This window comes from Polypterus senegalus, chromosome 14 (assembly GCF_016835505.1).
Source record: "Polypterus senegalus isolate Bchr_013 chromosome 14, ASM1683550v1, whole genome shotgun sequence".
NCBI classification, from domain to species: domain Eukaryota; kingdom Metazoa; phylum Chordata; class Cladistia; order Polypteriformes; family Polypteridae; genus Polypterus; species Polypterus senegalus.
The window spans coordinates 3184973-3203956 of record NC_053167.1 but is presented as its reverse complement, the minus strand read 5'-3'; the positions used below and the strand labels follow the sequence as shown (position 1 = coordinate 3203956).

At 38.6% G+C, this 18984-nt stretch overlaps 1 protein-coding gene across 1 annotated transcript in view; it reads right to left on the bottom strand.

Annotated features, from left to right (window-relative positions):
- LOC120514722 (peptidase inhibitor R3HDML-like) overlaps positions 1 to 6135 on the bottom strand; it is a 34626-nt gene extending 28491 nt beyond the window's left edge. The window contains exons 1-2 of the mRNA XM_039735233.1: positions 6057 to 6135; positions 4576 to 4885 (exon numbers count right to left, since the gene is read on the bottom strand). Of these exons, the coding sequence (XP_039591167.1) occupies positions 4576 to 4851 (276 nt within the window). The 5' untranslated portion in view covers positions 4852 to 4885; positions 6057 to 6135. The remainder of the gene's footprint in view (positions 1 to 4575; positions 4886 to 6056) is intronic.
- Between the last annotated feature and the right edge of the window lie 12849 nt (positions 6136 to 18984).

The following is an 18984-nucleotide window of genomic DNA, read 5'->3' as shown; positions in this document are numbered from 1 at the left end:
TCTGAGCGTGATGTCTTCACAACTATTATGTGTATTTTTCTGCAAACTTCTGTTCTCAATTATACAGGATTCCCTAGGTGTCCCAACTCTTTATGATTTGTCATCTCATTTATTCACAATCTTCATTTGGTGGTTAGGTTGAACTGGAAATTCTATCTGCACATCAATCGAAGTAAAAGAAATGTGTACTGCAATAAAGCCGTGTGCCAGCTGCATTAGGCTCGATATATTTTCATAACTAATCTCCACATCCTAATCAGAAGTAAAATATTAATCCATTTTTTTATCTTCAGTTAATAGCAATTGAGAGATGATCCCTTCACCCCTTGCTTTGGACCACAAAGGCAGTTAATCATCCGAGTGATTTGCTGAGAGGAGTGTTGTGCCGCTTTTGTCAAACAAGCAGCTCTTCCACTAAATTTTTGAATTACATTTTATCTGCTGTCTTTCATCTACTTCAATTCAAGTTTTGTTATGACTCTGCGTACCTTAAAAAATTTCTGTGCAGTCGTTCTGGATTCTTTTTGTTCATTTTATGTTTTTCTGTAGTGCTGTATTATATTTTGTTGTTTTTTTTGGTTAGTAATAAAAATAACTTCCATTTTTGTTGCTTTTTTGTTTTTATGGTCTGTCATTATGTCATTCTTTTGGGTGCTACATAGCACATCTCTGGAAATGATGTAATTAACATCATTGACACAAAAAGCAGCACATCAGACACATCATATGTAAAAAAGCAGCCTTTTGAGTGTGTGTGTGTGTGTGTGTTGGTATATTCCCGGTTCCTATTTACTTAGATGTCCTTACTCCTATTCCTTGAATAGTGGCTTAGAAGTGATGAACGATTGGACTGGTCTCTGTTTCTGACTCTGGCTTCTGTTAATGTTTCCTGTGCCAGTCATCCCCATTTCTCACTCTGCATTTCCTTGTGCAAGGCATAGCACCTTTTCATTATGGGTGTGGAGTTTACACCTTCTCCCCACATCTGTGTTAGTGTCTCTATGGCATACTATTTTTCCTGCCATTTTCATAAACACACAAGTATGTTAAATGAATTAAAACATCCAAATTGGCCTGAATGGACCCTGTAATGGGCGGGTGACCCTTCCAAAGCTGGTCTCTGCTTTGCACCAGAGACTGCCATGATAGGCTCCGCTGTATACATCAGTGTGGATAAACATAACCTCAATCTGCGTGGGTCACTTGTCCTGCTCAGGTGCTATGGCTACCTTATTGTGTCTCCACCTGGTATATCAAAGAACCACAATGGGTACCACTCTGAATTAACATACACCTCCTATTCTTCTAACATTAATTCTACATGTATTAATATTGAATTATTTTTAAATATCTTCTGCATGAGGAACAAAAACTTCACGTGCACTTCACTAAAGATTTAGTGAGGCATTCTGATTAACTCTACTTAATATTAGGAGGCTCATATAGTACCTCCAAAAAATTCTTCTTGCCGTCCTTCATTTGTTGCTCAATTAAAAGTTATTTTTTTCCAATACATTTTTGTAGTTGCAGAGAATGAAAATGTGCATTCATTATAAAACTTGATTTATGTGTTTTATTAAAGAAGACTGAAATTCTGTTTTTGTAAATAATGGGCATGTAAACGGAGAGTAAGAAAACAGTCTTTTGATGAAAACCTGCCTGTGTTTGGCCAGCAGGGCCTTTCCACGCATTGTGTTACATTTGCAGCGTCAGCCCTTGCATTTGTTGCATTTTTCATAGTCACTGAGCATAAACAGCAGAAAGAGAATGTGAGAGACAGATATATGGCTGCATCTATATTTCTTACTGCTTTATATAAGCTTACAGAGAGTGATACAGTGGGATGCAAAAGTTTGTGCAACCTTGTTAATAGTCATTATTTTCCTGTATAAATCGTTGGTTGTTACGATAAAAAATGTCAGTTAAATATATCATATAGGAGACACACACAGTGATATTTGACAAGTGAAATGAAGTTTATTGGATTTACAGAAAGTGTGCAATAATTGTTCAAACAAAATCAGGCAGGTGCATAAATTTGGGCACCATTGTCATTTTATTGATTCCAAAACTTTTAGAACTAATTATTGGAACTCCAATTGGCTTGGTAAGCTCAGTGACCCCTGACCTACATACACAGGTGAATCCGAGTATTTAAGGGGGTCAATTGTAAGTTTCCCTCCTCCTTTAATTTTCTCTGAAGAGTAGCAATATGGGGTTCACAAAACAACTCTCAAATGACCTGAAGACAAAGATTGCTCACCATCATGGTTTAGGGGAAGGATACAGAAAGCTGTCCCAGAGATTTAAGCTGTCTGTTTCCACAGTTAGGAACATATTGAGGAAATGGAAGACCACAGGCTCAGTTCAAGTTAAGGCTCGAAGTGGCAGACCAAGAAAGATTTCGGATAGACAGAAGCGACGAATGGTGAGAACAGTCAGAGTCAACCCACAGACCATCACCAAAGACCTACAACATCATCTTGCAGCAGATGGAGTCACTGTGCATCGTTCAACCATTCGGCGCACTTTACACAAGGAGATGCTGTATGCGAGAGTGATGCAGAGGAAGCCACAGCACAAACAGAGCCGCTTGAGATCTGCTCAAGCACATTTGGACAAGCCAGCTTCATTTTGGAATAAGGTGCTGTGGACTGATGAAACTAAAATTGAGTTATTTGGGCATAACAAGGGCGTTATGCATGGAGGAAAAAGAACACAGCATTCCAAGAAAAACACCTGCTACCTACAGTAAAATATGGTGGTGGTTCCATCATGCTGTGGGGCTGTGTGGCCAGTGCAGGGACTGGGAATCTTGTCAAAGTTGAGGGACGCATGGATTCCACTCAGTATCAGCAGATTCTGGAGACCAATGTCCAGGAATCAGTGACAAAGCTGAAGCTGCGCCGGGCTGGATCTTTCAACAAGACAACGACCCGAAACACTGCTCAAAATCCACTAAGGCATTCATGCAGAGGAACAAGTTCAACGTTCTGGAATGGCCATCTCAGTCCCCAGACCTGAATATAATTGAAAATCTGTGGTGTGAGTTAAAGAGAGCTGTCCATGCTCGGAAGCCATCAAACCTGAATGAACTAGAGATGTTTTGTAAAGAGGAATGGTCCAAAATACCTTCAACCACAATCCAGACTCTCATTGGAACCTACAGGAAGCGTTTAGAGGCTGTAATTTCTGCAAAAGGCAGATCTACTAAATATTGATTTCATTTCTTATTTGTGGTGCCCAAATTTATGAACCTGCCTGATTTTGTTTGAACAATTATTACACACTTTCTGTAAATCCAATGAACTTCATTTCACTTCTCAAATATCACTGTGTGTGTCTCCTATATGATATATTTAACTGACATTTTTTATCGTAACAACCAACGATTTATACAGGAAAATAATGACTATTAACAAGGTAGCCCAAACTTTTGCATCCCACTGTAGTTTGAGGTAGCAAGATGTACTTCTTCTAGCAAAAACAAAATTCAAAACAAAAGTTTCCAACTACGTCTCCCTCTTCTTGTTGCATAATTTATTTTAGTGTAACCACTGGGATCTAGAGTACTAATTTCTTTCAGAATTTTGAAAACTTTAATCATGACTCCTCTTGTCTCTTTGTATTTAATCTGAAAAGGTTAAACTCAATAGTTCTCAGTCTCTGAATCAGCCTAGTAACTTTCCACTTTTGTAATATGGAGACCAAACCTACACACAGTACTCCAGGTTAGGCCGGACTAGTGTATTGTAAAGCTTAAACATAACCTCCACACGTTGTGACATTTAACTTAACATCTTATTAGCTTTCTTGATCACTTCTGTCCATTGTCTTGATGTTGATAGTGTTGAGTCCTCCATAACTTCTAGATTCTTCTCATTAGGTGTACTTTCATATTTCAGACCTCCCACTGTGCATTCAAACCTAACAATTTTACTTTCTGTGTGTAATACTTTACATTTACTTACATTAAATTTCATCTGTCACAAATCTTCCCAAGAGTGTATGCTCTCCATGTTCCTCTGTGACAAATTGGTTGATTTTACCTAGTCTGGTATCATCTGCAATCTTAACCAGCTTATTGATTATATTCTTCTCCAGATCATTTATGAATTTTAAAAAAGCAGCAGCCCCAGCATTGACCTCTGAGTAACTCCACTTCTGAAAAAGTTAACTTCACCATTACCCTCTGCTTCCTGTGTTTGAGTCATTTGTGTACCCATCTCCGCACTACACCCTGAATTCCCACTTTTTGTGGTACCTCCTGAAAATGACATTAAATAATATCATATGCACTTCTCTTATTAAATGCTTTGGTTGCTTCCTGAAAGAATTCCAGCATATTAGTATAACATGACCTTCCTCATCTGAACCCATGTGCCTAATACTCCTATTCTAGACATGTGCTTCTCAGTCTTTTCCTTAATAACTGCTTCCGTTAATTTACCTGTGATACACATTAAATCACTGGGCCTACATTTACTTGGATCAGCCTGATCACTCCTTTTCAACATTGTTATAAACTTTAATATACAGATTTGTGTTTTAGCATCATAATTACATCCCACTCACCATGTATTCCATGTTAGCAGCTGGTGGGAACACTTGTGAGCGCACACGGTTGTGATACTCCAAGAGTGCTGCCATGTCGAGTGAAGAGATGTAACGCTTACGTCTGCTCTTCGACACAGAAACACTAGGAAAGTCCATGGACGCTCCCAAGCTGTCCGTGCTGTTTTGGTGGTGTGGCTGGAGAACTGTTCCAGTGGGCAGCAGAAAGGAACTACAGCTCTGTATAGTCCATATCAGCAGGCCAGGGAAGAAAAGGGGGCCACGTACAGCCAGCATGATTCTGTCAGAGCGCAAAGAACTGGATAGTGGACTGGAAAGGAAAGGAACACGGGATGAAAGAAAAAAGAAGAGACGTGAGTACACCACACATTTAATGACTAATGAAAATGCTTTGGGACTTTTAGCTTTATGTTCAGTTTTGATATATTACTTGAGTATAATGAATACGGTTTCACTGTGTCTCATTTTAGGTAAAAATAAAAAAAAAAAGCTTTTGGTATTTTTATAAAAGTAATGTATCATTTTGTGTTTCATTTTATAGCACATTTGTAACACTGAAATATAAAATATATATTTTATGAAGCATAAAATTGACACCTAGGTACATATCTTTCCATTTTATACTTAAAAATTATTTTTATTCCAAAAAGCTGTTTTAGCCTACTTCTACTGGTGACTTGTGACAGTGTAACTTCATTTATTCTTATTAAGCGCATTTCCACTTAAATTCTCAACATCCTATGCAATAATTACAAATATAGCATGGATAAGAGAAATAACACATAAATACAAAACCACTTCAGGCTAAAACATAAACAGAGAAAAAGTATGCAACATATACCACTAATTAAGTTTTGCATGATTTTAAATTAATGAACATTTATAATAGCAATCTATAAATATTTTTTTTAGGTGACAGTCACTGCATAATATAAATTTGTAACTTTGGAAGCTGCACAAATAACTTTTGCTTCTGCAAACCCTACAAACACCTCCCTTTATTTAAATATCTATCTATCTACAGTATCTATCTATCTATCTATCTATCTATCTATCTATCTATCATACAGTGCCTTTCATATCTATGTATCTATCTATCTATCGTATAGTGCATTTCTATCTATCTATCTATCTATCTATCTATCTATCTATTATATAGTGCCTTTCATATCTATCTATCTATCTATCTATCTATCCATCTATCTATCACAAATTGTGCCTTTCCTATTGATTTATTTATAAACTGTAATTGTCACTTAAGCCATAACCAGTTATGAGCCTCACACCTCTGTTCATATTAATGTGGTAACCCCAGCTCTTTTTGCATTCTACGCATACTCAACAAAAGCAATCACACTGATAACATCGTGAATCTCCTTTCTTTGCATCACAAATCCAGAGAGATAATAATTGTATTAACTTTCACAAAACTCACAGACAGAGGAAAGAAATTGCTGGGCAGCATTTTATACAGCACATACCTTGATTGTGATCCACAAGCAGTCAGCCTGGGAAATAGGAGGATGAAAGGAGAAAGCAATAGAAAGGGCACAGTATGAGAATGAGAGAGAAAGAGAGAGAGACAGAGAGGGGAAGGAAGGGAGGGAGGGAGTATAAAAGTTCCAGACTTGAAGTAAAGCTTCAGCAAACAACCTTTTTCAGACACATGTGGCAGAGAAGCATATCCTTGCCAATGTCTATAAGCCCTTTGATGCCATATGACGCAGAGGTACTCATGTAAACGCTCCCCTCTGGGGAAGTCCTAAGTCTTTGTGAACCTTAATAGGTGATCTGTTACATTTACTGGCAGTTCAATCACTTAATATTTTTCTTACTTTAATGTAAATTTATCAAAAATTAATTATTTCATTTGAATAGAGTTATTTTCTAGGTAACATCAAGAGCTTTTCCAGCATGTATAAAACAGTTGCACTTGGAATTCACAATTTATAAAATATTTAAAACAAATGTTACTAACTGCTTCAGTTCAACATGAATAAAATGAATTGAGTTCAATCAAAGAAAATAATAATAACAAAGATATGAAAAAGGAAACAAGTCAGTTAGCTTTCGGAAGAAATTTACAGCCACCAGTTTCATGCATTGAATATGCTTAACCCAATTCAGAGTAATAAAAATAACGATAATGCCATGATATAAAATTACATATATATACATCCATCCATCCATCCATCCATTTTCTAACCCGCTGAATCCGAATACAGGGTCACGGGGGTCTGCTGGAGCCAATCCCAGCCAACACAGGGCACAAGGCAGGAACCAATCCTGGGCAGGGTGCCAACCCACCGCAGGACACACACAAACACACCAAGCACACACTAGGGCCAATTTAGAATCGCCAATCCACCTAACCTGCATGTCTTTGGACTGTGGGAGGAAACCAGAGTACCCGGAGGAAACCCACGCAGACACGGGGAGAACATGTAAACTCCACACAGGGAAGCGAACCCGGGTCTCCTAACTGCGAGGCAGCAGCTTCCACTGCGCCACCGTGCCGCCCATATATACACATTATAAAGTAATTTTGACCCGGGACTATGTAGCTTGAGAATGCATGACCAACAGAATATCATTAAATATTATAGGATAGCGAAAAGTAACCAGAAAGAAAATGATATTATTTTGAACCTTGCAACAGCGCCCCCAATGGTTTGATTTGTGTTGTACTCATCACATCTATTATGGTTGTGTTTTAGAATTATTTGATTAATGATTTGTGTGCAATTAAGGGAAATCACAGCATCCGTTTTTAATTTCTTTATAACTTAAAAGAATACTCCACTCAAAAATGATACTGTTTATATGTATTTGCACTGTATAATGCCTCACTGACTTGTGACTACCAATTTAGAAGATTTTTTTTCTTTCTTTCTTTCTCTTTCAAAATGTAATTTTTTTCTTCTTTTTCATTCCTACTGTGCGTGTGTATACATACAGTATATATTATATTGTGGTAGCCAAACCAGACACAGACATGCAGACACGTTCATGTCACCCACAACACATTTTATTACCATTCCTAATATTTACAAGTGCAGCACACAACCCCAAAGTCCCCAAAAGTCCAGGCCACAACACAATGCCTTCTTCCTCTTCAGGCCGCCTCCTTGCCTCCTCCAGAGACTTCGTCCTCTTCCACCCAGCTCTAGCCATCCTATGAAGGGAGGCATCCCCTTTTATAATCACCTGGATGTGCTCCAGGTGCTTCCCGGCAATCTTCCACCGGCATGCCGTGGAGTGCCAGCTGCATCCCCGGAAGCACTCCGGGTGTCCCTGCTCCTCTTCCCCTCAGCACTTCTGGGTGTGGCGGAACTGTTGATATCCAGAGCTCCATAGGCATTTGGGCGCCTTCTGGCAGTGGCCATGGGCCCCTACAGGGTTGAGCTTCAAAGCTCTGTACCCGTGGTCCCGACAGCCACCAAGGCGGTCGCCCCCACATGGTCTGGGGGAGGTATAAGCCCTCCTCTGTTCCCCCTGGACGTCCCGGCCGGGTCGCCCCGCCAGCCATCCGCGACACTTCCCCACCACCAGCAAAGACCCATCGGGTGGAGCGGCATGTCCCGCGAGGGCAGCTTACCCCCCAAAGTGCGTCCTACTGCTCGTCCAGGGTCCGGTCCTGCAACACAGGCAGCGCTCCCCCCTCCTACTGGCACCCCGGGACTTGCCTTTTTGGCACCCCCTCCGAGGTTTTTGTGCCCCTTTGGTTTGTGCCACTCGCACCTCCGTAGCCTCTGCCAGCTGTGACAATATAAATATGTGTGTATCCATTTATTTATGAGTTTATTTATTTAAAGAGCTTCTGTAAAAATCCAATTTTCCCCCTGGGGAAAAAGAAAGTTTTATCTATCTAGCTACAGTATGTTAATCCCATGTTTTCATGCAGAACAGAGGTAATGCTGGACAACAGCAGATAATTCCTATTTCTATAACAGAAACTCACGTTACTTGTGTCGCATAATCCACATTTCAAAGTCATCCAGCTATATGCTCACAACATCACAACACACAAGTACTTTTTCTAAAATATTGTTAAGTAAACTACTTCTGGTAAACACTCACGTGAATGAAAGTAGATTGTGCTCAGATGTGAACAAGCATTTGAATTACAGGCCTTTCTCCCATCGTTTTATTGATATTTACAGCTGTAAACCACAACTGGAGTGCCTCAGGATTATTCAGCGGCAGTGAAACTTCACTGATTTGTGTATCACAAATACTGTCAAGGTTTATAATTTTATTTGCATTTTGTCATGACACCTTTTTGTTTTTCTGTGAGTGCCTCAAATTTCAGCCAAATGTACCAACTGTTGCCATGGTAGTCGTTCCCAGAATTCCTTGGGAGGAGGCTCACCTGTAACTTTGTAATGAACTGAGTGTTTATGAATTATTTATATGGTTCTCTTTTGTCCTTTTTTATTTGCTTAGGGATTTTCTTTGTCCAGGTGTACAATTCTGTTTTTAGAATTGTGAAATATTGTATGGTTCAAATTCTATATTTTTTCAAGTTTTTGATGGCATTTTGAATTTTGTGGACAAACACCAGCATTTAATAGGGGCAGGTTTGGAGGCTGCAGTCAATGAGTTAAACCGTCAACCTCTTTTATACTTCCTTCTCTTAGTTTGTGGAAACCTAAACCTTTTTTGTGAATTGTTTTGTTTCTAAAACTCAATTTTTAAAAAGGGCTTATATTTGGACTTTGATTTTTTTTATTCTTATTTTGGCTTTGGTTACAGTGTGATAGATCTTTTGGTTCTTTGACTCTTTTTCAGTTAATGATGACATTTTTACTACTGGTTACTTTTCAAACAACTTCGGTAGTCATCGTCATCAACAGTATAAGGGTTGCCCCATAGATTACTGGGGTATCTGAGTTTGATATATTATCCTGTGAATTGCTATGCTACAAAGCTTTATTTTGAACTTCCTGGTTAATACATCTGTGTTCCTACATATTTTGAAAATGAATTTTTGAATGTATTATGTTTCTGGTGAAAAAGTAGCTTTTAACTCCCGACTTTGACCTCTGCCCATACTTTGACTTATACATCCCCGATCATCGTCATTTTTCATGTACTGTGTGTGGGAAATCATTATAACGTGACTCTCAGTGAACGATGAATAAGCTGTTACTGGGCCTTGGCCCCTGACCAATGACTGAGACGTGGAAGGTGGCTCTTCAATTCAAATTCTTGGGTGTATCTAAGTGTCTTCCATTTTTTGATTCTGGAAGTGGTTTTCCTAAAAATACATGTGATTGGAATGTTGTGATCGTATGACTGGATGACTTTAAATGTGGATTATGCAACACAAGTAAGGCCAAGATTTTCTCATGATGGATGTTTTGGTATTGTTTGCTGTAGTCCAGCATTGGTCTCCAGTCCATCCTGCATGGAAACATAGGATTAAAAATTTTTCTTTGCCATCACTATAAACTGCATGGGGTAAATAACATAAACAGAAAAATATTTTCTGATGGAGTATTCCAAGTATATTTTTGCACTTTTACACTTGCTTTAACAAATAGTGTATAAGAACATATGAACAATTTGGATGAGAACAGGCCATTCAGAACAACAAGCTTGTCAGTCCTATTTGTCTAATTGTTTTTAAAAAAACATTGAGTATTACAGGTTCCAAAGTCCTACTTAGTAGTATCACTCCGTTCAGGAAAATGCAAAGCGGCTTGATTGGTACTTCGGCAAAAACACTTACCGCAGGTCTTTTACCCCCTGACCGACACCCCAAATAATCTACTGACAAAGAATTCTAGTAAGTAACTGATATTAGCAGCAGACCAGGTTATGTGTGTATCTTTCAAGAATGAAATTTTAAAAAGGCTTTTCTGAAAGGCTGCAATTTGTTCTGAAATCAAAAAGGTTTAAGCGATAATCATTGCCAGACAAGGACGGCAAAATTCAAGAATTCCAGTTTGCCATAATGCTAATATTTAACCAGATCCAAAGCACTAACACAAAAAAGAGTGAAAACCTATTAGCTTTGAGTCCAAAAACAGAGTGTCAGGTTCAAAATGATCAAACTGCGCTTCTTCTCTAGTGAAAACTATAATCACGGATAAAGGCCTTTAGTACCGTATCTTCATTGGAGTTTATCAGCAAGCTTTCAAGATGTGAATCGTGGAGGAGGTTCTTAGCAACTAGGCCAGGTCCCCTAGCAACCATTTATTCTTCAACTTTAGTAAGTATTTCTATTTTTTTTTTTCCCCATAAGTAACCTTATAATGAACATCCGTTTTCACAACAGCATTTTACTTGTAATGTTACTGCTACTGTCTCAAGGCTACAGTTCCAGGTACAAATCTGTGTCCCAGTCACTGCCATATGTACTTTGTGTATTCTGTCTTTGTTGTGTGTGTTTTTTATTTTCTTGTATACAAAGTATAGGAAAAGTACTGTAATCGTTCAAATTCCATATAAAGTACTGTTGGTGGTTGTTAAAGCCTTGAAACGGGACAACCCCACGTTACAATTTGTGAATTTCCCCTTGGGATTAATAAAGTATCTATCTATCTATCTATCTACATTTCAGATCTTCTCCGCCTTTATTTAGCTCCCAGTTCTTCAGCCAAGCCAATCCTGCATGTGCCGCAGACACATTTAAAACTAAATGGGGACCGAGGCATCTTCTGTCTGCTGGAGCTGAACTTTCTCCATGTTTGTTTTGAAATCGAGGCTTAAGATTTATTTGTGCACTCGAGCCTTTTTAAACTCTTGATCAAATTTATAGACATGTTTTAATATTCTCAGTAAATTTTCAATATCTTTTAATATTATTACTCTTTGCATTAGTGCACTTAGGTGAGTGAAATTTGACTTATAAACTTACTTTACATTTTTACTTTCTTGTATACGAAGTATAGGGAAAGTACTATAATTGTCCAAAAATTCGATGTCGAGATTTTGATGAATCTTGATGTTTTAGACCTCCCTGAGTCTGAAAATACCATTTATGGAATTTATGTCTTTTTGTCTCTGTCTGTGTAAACACGATAACTTGAGTACGCTTTCCCTTAAGTGAACCAAATTTTGCATACAACTATTAGGTACAAAACGTAGATTTATATAAATTTTTGAGATATTTCTGCAAACCAGAAGTGGTACTTTTTTATTCATGCTGCTGCAGAGTCCGATTTATTCAACTTTTATAATAATTGTTCAATATACCGTATATACTCACGTATAAGTTGGGTCTTGAAATCCGAAAAATCGATCATAAAATCGGACCCTAACTTATACACCTGTTCAAAAATGTGACGCTTAATTTTTTTTTTTTTAACATCGTGTTGCCTCCACCAAACTCGCCATCAGTTTCTCAGATGCATCTCGGAGGGGACTGGGCGGTCTCATGGTCTGGAATCCCTACAGATTTTATTTTTTTCTCCAGCTGTCTGGAGTTTTTTTTGTTTTTTCTGTCCCCCCTGGCCATTGAACCTTACTCTTATTCGATGTTAATTAATGTGATTTATTTTGTTTTTCTTATTGTGTCTTTTATTTTTCTATTCTTTATTATGTAAAGCACTTTGAGCTACTGTTTGTATGAAAATGTGCTATATAAATAAATGTTGTTGTTGTTGTTGTTGTTCATAGGAAATTGTAAAATGACAGTGCGACATACCTAATGGTGGCACGGTGGTGCAGTGGTAGCGCTGCTGCCTCGCAGTTAGGAGACCCAGGTTCGCTTCCCAGGTCCTCCCTGCATGGAGTTTGCATGTTCTCTCCGTGTCTGTGTGGGTTTCCTCCGGGTACTCCGGTTTCCTCCCACAGTCCAAAGACATGCAGGTTAGGTGCATTGGCGATTCTAAATTGTGCTGGGTGTGTGTGTGCCCTGCGGTGGGCTGGCACTCTGTCCAGGGTTTGTTTCCTGCCTTGCACCCTGTGTAGGCTGGGATTGGCTGCAGCAGACACCAGTGACCCTGTACTTAGGATATAGCGGGTTGGATAATGGATGGATTGATGGATGGACATACCTAATCTCGCTTTAACCCTGAGCATGACTCGGGCTAGCAATTCTATGTAATTACAGTTAAGCCCGAGTCAGAATCAGGGTGACCTTTAAGTAATTGTGCAAATCAGAAACTGCCATTCTACCCTCTCAAGCAACAGAAACAATATGTTACAAGACAAGTATGTAAAGAAACATGCCGGTATGGTCCTGATTGTGATACCTGGGCTGTGCGTTGGTGATAAATTTGGCTGATCCAGTATGTTTGCAGTTGAAACTGGTCTTTATTTATTAAGTGAGTCTCCTGTAAAAATTCTGTCTAAGCCTGTTGGTACTGTGAAGTGAAGTGGGAGAATACTTTTTTGTTTTAAGTTTGTAATTGAGACCTTTGACATTCCAGCTTACAAAGGTCAGTGTTTGGTCAGAGAAATACAGCTTCTGAACTTGTGGGCACATTTTATAATCTTAAGTAAAAACAGCATTTATCTCTGACACTGAATTCATACTTTATTTATGGGTATGACAGTTAAGGAGCTTGTCATTATGCCGGCACTTATAATTGTCGGGACTAAAAGAAGAGATATATGATAATTTGCTCACTTTGCCTCAATCCCCCAGTTTTCCTCCCCAAGTGAGGCTAGACCACACTTCACAGAGTTCAAGTCCTCTGACATGCCAAGAGACAGGGCACACCCAAAACAAAAAGATGACAAAGATGAGATGAGATTAATTTTGACGTAAGTGGCTCACTGATTCTGAGCTTTGTTGGAACAAAAACCTGCAGCCACAGTGGGCCCCCAGGACTGTTTCTGAGAACTGCTGCTATACATACATAAATAAATACACACGTCACACAGCGGACAAAAACACTACAAATCTCTAGATGTGCTGACAAGCAGCAACTACATTTTGAGTTGCTTTACCAACAAGATGCTAAGACATTTTGCCAGTAATTTGCCAATACATATATATATATGTGTGCTAGCAGTAGTTTTTTGATGTATTGCATATGTGTTGGGAGGAAGCTTCTTTCAGGAATTAATTTAGAAAAAGTTGCTTACACATTGCATCTACATTGGCAACATGTTAAAAAAAGTTTAAGTTTACATTTTAGGAAATGGTTGCCATTCCTGTATTGCCGGGTGGGTGGGTTTCAAAAAAATCAGAATGTATTTCTAGAGAAGTTAAAGTTATTACATAAACACAAGAGCTTTTTAACATGTTTTAAAAAATCTTATGTGTCAAAATGTAAAATACATTGACAAGCCACCATTTGTTACTTTTTGACCTAGCTTTTTTTGGTTTCAGTCACTTTGTAATGAGGCTAATAAGATTAGCTTGGTAGAAACAAAGCACAGAGTAATAAAATTTATAATAACAGAAAGTACCTGAAAACTCTGTTCACATTCTTATCACAGAGGTCCCAGCCTTTATATTAGAAGAATGAGGCTTGAAGAAATATATAATAAATAATAAATACTGCATATATATTGTCACACACATGCACATGGGAGGCAGCTAAAGGGCTCAAATGAAGGTAATTTCATGCCAGACCAGGGAATGGCAGGGTGCACTGATCCTTTCTCTTTTTCAATTTTGTCTGGATTTGATGACGTCACTTCCGGCTTTGGGCCCTATGACACCACTTCCGTTCCTGCCCCAATGACATCACTTCCCCGGCCTGACATTTAAAACCGCCATGTTTGCCTGTCTGTTTGTTCTTTTTTTGGACTAAAGTCTGTACAAAATTGAACCATAACCTTCACTTTCGGCAGACCATTTCAAGAATACAGGTGGCTGACCCCAAATCTCTTTTCATGTCCTTTTGAGTTCATTCACAATATATTCTGTCCAATGGAGGGGATGGGCATAGCAGCAAACTGTAAATCCATTGCAATCCAAGGTTAAAATACATATTTTTATTCAGCAAGGTATCTTTAACAGGCTTCTTCTGATTATAATTACAGCACAGCAAAGCAAACTCTTTCTTTTCTGTCTCCTCGACTACTCCCAGGCTAGGGTTGTCCAACTCCTCTTCCAACTCCAGCCCATCTAGATGAGATCAAGCATCTTCTTTTATCTGTGACAGAGGAGCATTACTGGTGATAAGGCATAGCCCACTACAAGCACTTCCAGATCAAATGGAAGTCTCTGAAAGTAGGAATTATGAATCCTGGCAGCTCCCACTGATGGCCCTCATGGAACCCATTATTTTTGCCCTATGAGATTACAAGTCCCAGTATGCCCTGCTCGCGTCCGTGGGTGAATACTGTCCCGGGGTGCCGCCATCTAGCACACTGAGGGAGAAAATATTCACCGGTTCTCCACTGGTCCTTCCATTCCCCTGGACTATCGGCCAGGTAAAGGTCCCTGTTCAATCCTTCGCCAATCAATGTGTGCTGTCCATTACTATATACCTTTTTTGACTCGTGTACCACGCACCCTCATGTAAGACACGCACCCTGATATTTACCAAGAAAATCGTGAAAATCGTTTTGCGCCGTGTACGACACGTGTTGTGATTGTATAGGAAGCGTTTAGAGAGAGAGAGAGGGAGCGCAAGCGAGAGAGAGAGAGTGCGAGCAAGTGAGCGAGAGAGAGAGAGAGAGAGAGCGCGAGCAAGTGAGCGAGAGAGAGTGAGCGAGCGAGCCCAAGCAGAAGAAGTAAACATTACAGAATGAAATTTCCTCGTGTATGACGCGCACCTGATTTTCTAATGCTAATTTTCATAAAAAATGTGCATGTGGTACACGCGTAAATACGGTATATATACTGTATAAATATATATATATAACTATGTTACTATATATATATATATATATATATATATAAATGTTGAGATGCCAGCTGGGCCTCCCTGTTTGGTTTCAAATTTATAGGCTTTGGAGTGTGGTTCAGTCCCAGGGTAGGAGCTCCATACTATCTAACTACTCCATAATATCTACTACTAACCCTAACCCTAACTCATGTTCTGAATGAGACTCCACCTTCCTGGAGTGCCTTGCTTTTATAGCTCCTGGACAATAAGGGGTGGGGTCAGTTGCTTGAAATGGGTGTCTTCTTTGATCTGTGGGTGGTAAAAGAGATTTTGCCCCCTGGTGTACCGGGGTGGTAGTGTAGTTCTTACCTCAGGCTAGCCTGTAAGGTGACCCTTGGATGCACCTCCATTACAATATATAATTATTATATAATATATATTGATAGTTAATACTGATAACCAGTGATGAGGGAAACTGGAAACTTTTGATTTGCATAGATTTTTACAAAGCTGATTCTAAAATTCATTTTGCAGGAGATTTCACAATTGCAAAATGCAGAACTTTCAATTAATTTTTGAGATTCAAAAGCAAGGAATTGTAACCCCTAAAGTCTCATTCACATTTCTACCTTTACATCTGTTCTTGTCTGAATAATGCATGTACATTTGTCACATACCCGACAAAGCAAGTTTTATTATGTCTCTCAAGCAGTATAGGAAAGGTGCTATACAACTAAAATGTATTATTATTAATATTATCACCACAGAGGAACACACATTTTTTTTAAAATGTGATAAGCTGCATATTTTCCACATGAAGACACGCCAAAACGGCCATTGTTTTTTCTCCACTAGAAAATCTCACTACAAGGGAAAACTGAACCCAATGCCTGTGCCATTACCGTCCATTCAGCCTTTCATGTTTCTTGATCTCTGCATAAAAAGTTGAGGATATGCACTCTCCAAGTGTCATGGAGCTTCAAGTTTCTTTTCTGATTCCAATACATACAAGATTACGATAACCAAGATTGTCATTTCAATTGGCAAAGATGGAGATTGTAATACCAGAACACACAAAATGTCTCAGAAAGGTTCAGAATGGAGGAGAGGGAAAGATCTTTATTTAAATATGTATGACACGTGGACACATAACAGAATTTAAAAAAATGTAAAAAAAAAAATGTAAATGCTTCCAGACAGAACTAAATGCAGTGCTTGGTGTGTCAATGGCACACATTTTACTGCAAGAACAAAGAAACTTGTTTCTGTGTACGTCCACTCCCCAAGTCCTTCTGCTATGGTGGTTGGGAAAGAGCCCCGGCTGTCTGTCACAATATGTTGCTTTCCCCATGTAGTTTGTAGTGATGGCTGACAAAAACTCTTAGTTTCATCATTTCGAGGAGAATAGACATAATAAAGTTTCTCATAGACCTACCTCTGTCTCTCATTTATTGGTCAGCAGTCCTGTCTTTAATTTAAAAGTGTGGTCCTGTATGAAGGGGCTTCCTGTTTGTAGACTACTTTAATTTCCCAGGGTTATTTATTTAATCCTGTTTTAGCAAATAAATACATGTCTTTTACACGTTGTAAGCATACAGTTGGATAATTTGATGTGTGGATTATGTAACATGAGTAACAAGAAATTTTTCATGGAGGGTTTTAATACTATTTGCTGTTGCTCAGCACTGGTCACCGTTGGCCCTCGTTCTATCAGAAGCTTTGGTATGTCCGTTCTTCACGTAAAGATAAGATTGAAAAAGTTCTCAACCATCATTGGAAACTACATGGGGTAAGTAATATATAGCAAAATATATAAATTTTGGGGAGAGTATTCCTATAAATATGCTATATATTTTCTCTTTCATCTGATGTTTTTGTTTCTAAGCTGTCATTACATGACCATATAAGCCTCCCATTCTGGACTAAAAAGTGTTCACTGTGACCTTAAGATGCTCTGTATATTTTGCTTTCCCTATACTCATCCTTTCCCCTATACATCAGATTTAATAGAGATAAATGTCTGATGTGCTAATAACAGTCTTATGGGTAGGTTTTGGAAAATTTATGGAGGAATGAGTCATCTTGTTTGAATTTATGTTCTAAGTTAGGGTGTCACACGTAGGTGCCCCCAATTACAATATACAGAAGGTGGGACTGTTAAAAAAATTTGAAATGAATGAACAGTAGTCCTTAGCAAGCATAAAACATAACCCAGTCAGAAGTTTTCCAGGCTTCCTGAATTCTAGGAACTGTTTAAGGATTGTTCATTTGCCAGTTTAATATTCTCAGCTGCTAGACTGTGGTGTGGGCCAAAGTACACGACCCTCTCTGATATAGTGCTTCCCAGCGCCAGATGAAACAGAAATATATTCACAAAGGTCTACCAACCATAAAAAAAGGGCTTTTTTCTTCTTTTTAAAACTGATCCAGCATTCTATAGACCTATAATTTTAACCCATGATAGTATTTTGAATTAAACATAAAAGCCAAAGACTGAGGCAAACAGATTTTTAACCGTAACTTTCGTAATGACAATTAAATAAGTCAGTGACCGAGCTAAGAAGTATGCTTGTTAGACAGCCATAATATCACGAGTGAAGAAGGGTAACAGCAGGTTACTTGGACACAGGCTTTGTGTCAGTTTTCAGTAATTTGTCTCTCTGTCACTTGGCAGACCACAGTGATGTCTTAATTGAAAGAACATGGAAGGTCATCTGAATGTGAGAATGAAAATGAAGAATCATTTAGAAGACTTGTGGCCAGAATCCCATGACTGATACATACTACTTCATAACAGTCCTTATACTTATGTGAACTAGAGTTGCTGCTCATTCTGGATTCTCCAGGACCCTTCTCGATTTTGTCATTGTGTGTCCAACATTTCAAAGAGACAGAGGGAGTACAAAATGGTCTATTGCTCTTCTATAAGAATTCAGCGGAGTCGAGTGGAGCAATTTGTGAGCAAATCTTCAACATCACTAAAAATAACTATCTGTTCATAAAATCGCCCCATATGGGAAACAACTCTGCTCATCGGAAGTTAAAGAAGATCAATCTGAAATTTTTAAAAGTCACTTTAAAATAAATATCATCTTATGAATGGTCAAAACAGCTAACCAAGTCCTGAGTGCAGTACGAGTTGATGTGATTCTGTTCTGAAGGTCTACATTGTGTTTTCATACTATGTGAAGAAAGAGAACTTTGCGAGGTTACCTGAGCTCCATATAGGGAAATATGGCGATAAGTGCCAACTAGCTGTCAGTTTATCAAATCTCAGAACTGGAAATCACTAGACACCAACTGTTCTAACATATGGAAATGCATGGCTGAGATGCTAATGGTGATCCTGCAGAAGCCAGCAAGACTGCTGCATTGATCGGGTAGTGTTTTTGTTAGTCATGCAGAACATCAGGCAAGAGTTAGATTCTTCTGTTCCAAACATGTTGATGCATACCCTGTAATAAGCCTGCTGTGAAGCCAGCTTGTCTCTTGCCAACCTAAGTCTTACATAGCCAAAAACAAGAACATTCTGGGAAATCTCGGTGCAGGGGAACAGGAGATTTTCAAAATGTGTGTTTACAATTTTTGTAACAGAGCAGGTAAAATCTAATATATGCACTGAAAGTAACTGAAATATAATACGGAAATTATATATCCATTTTCTAAACCC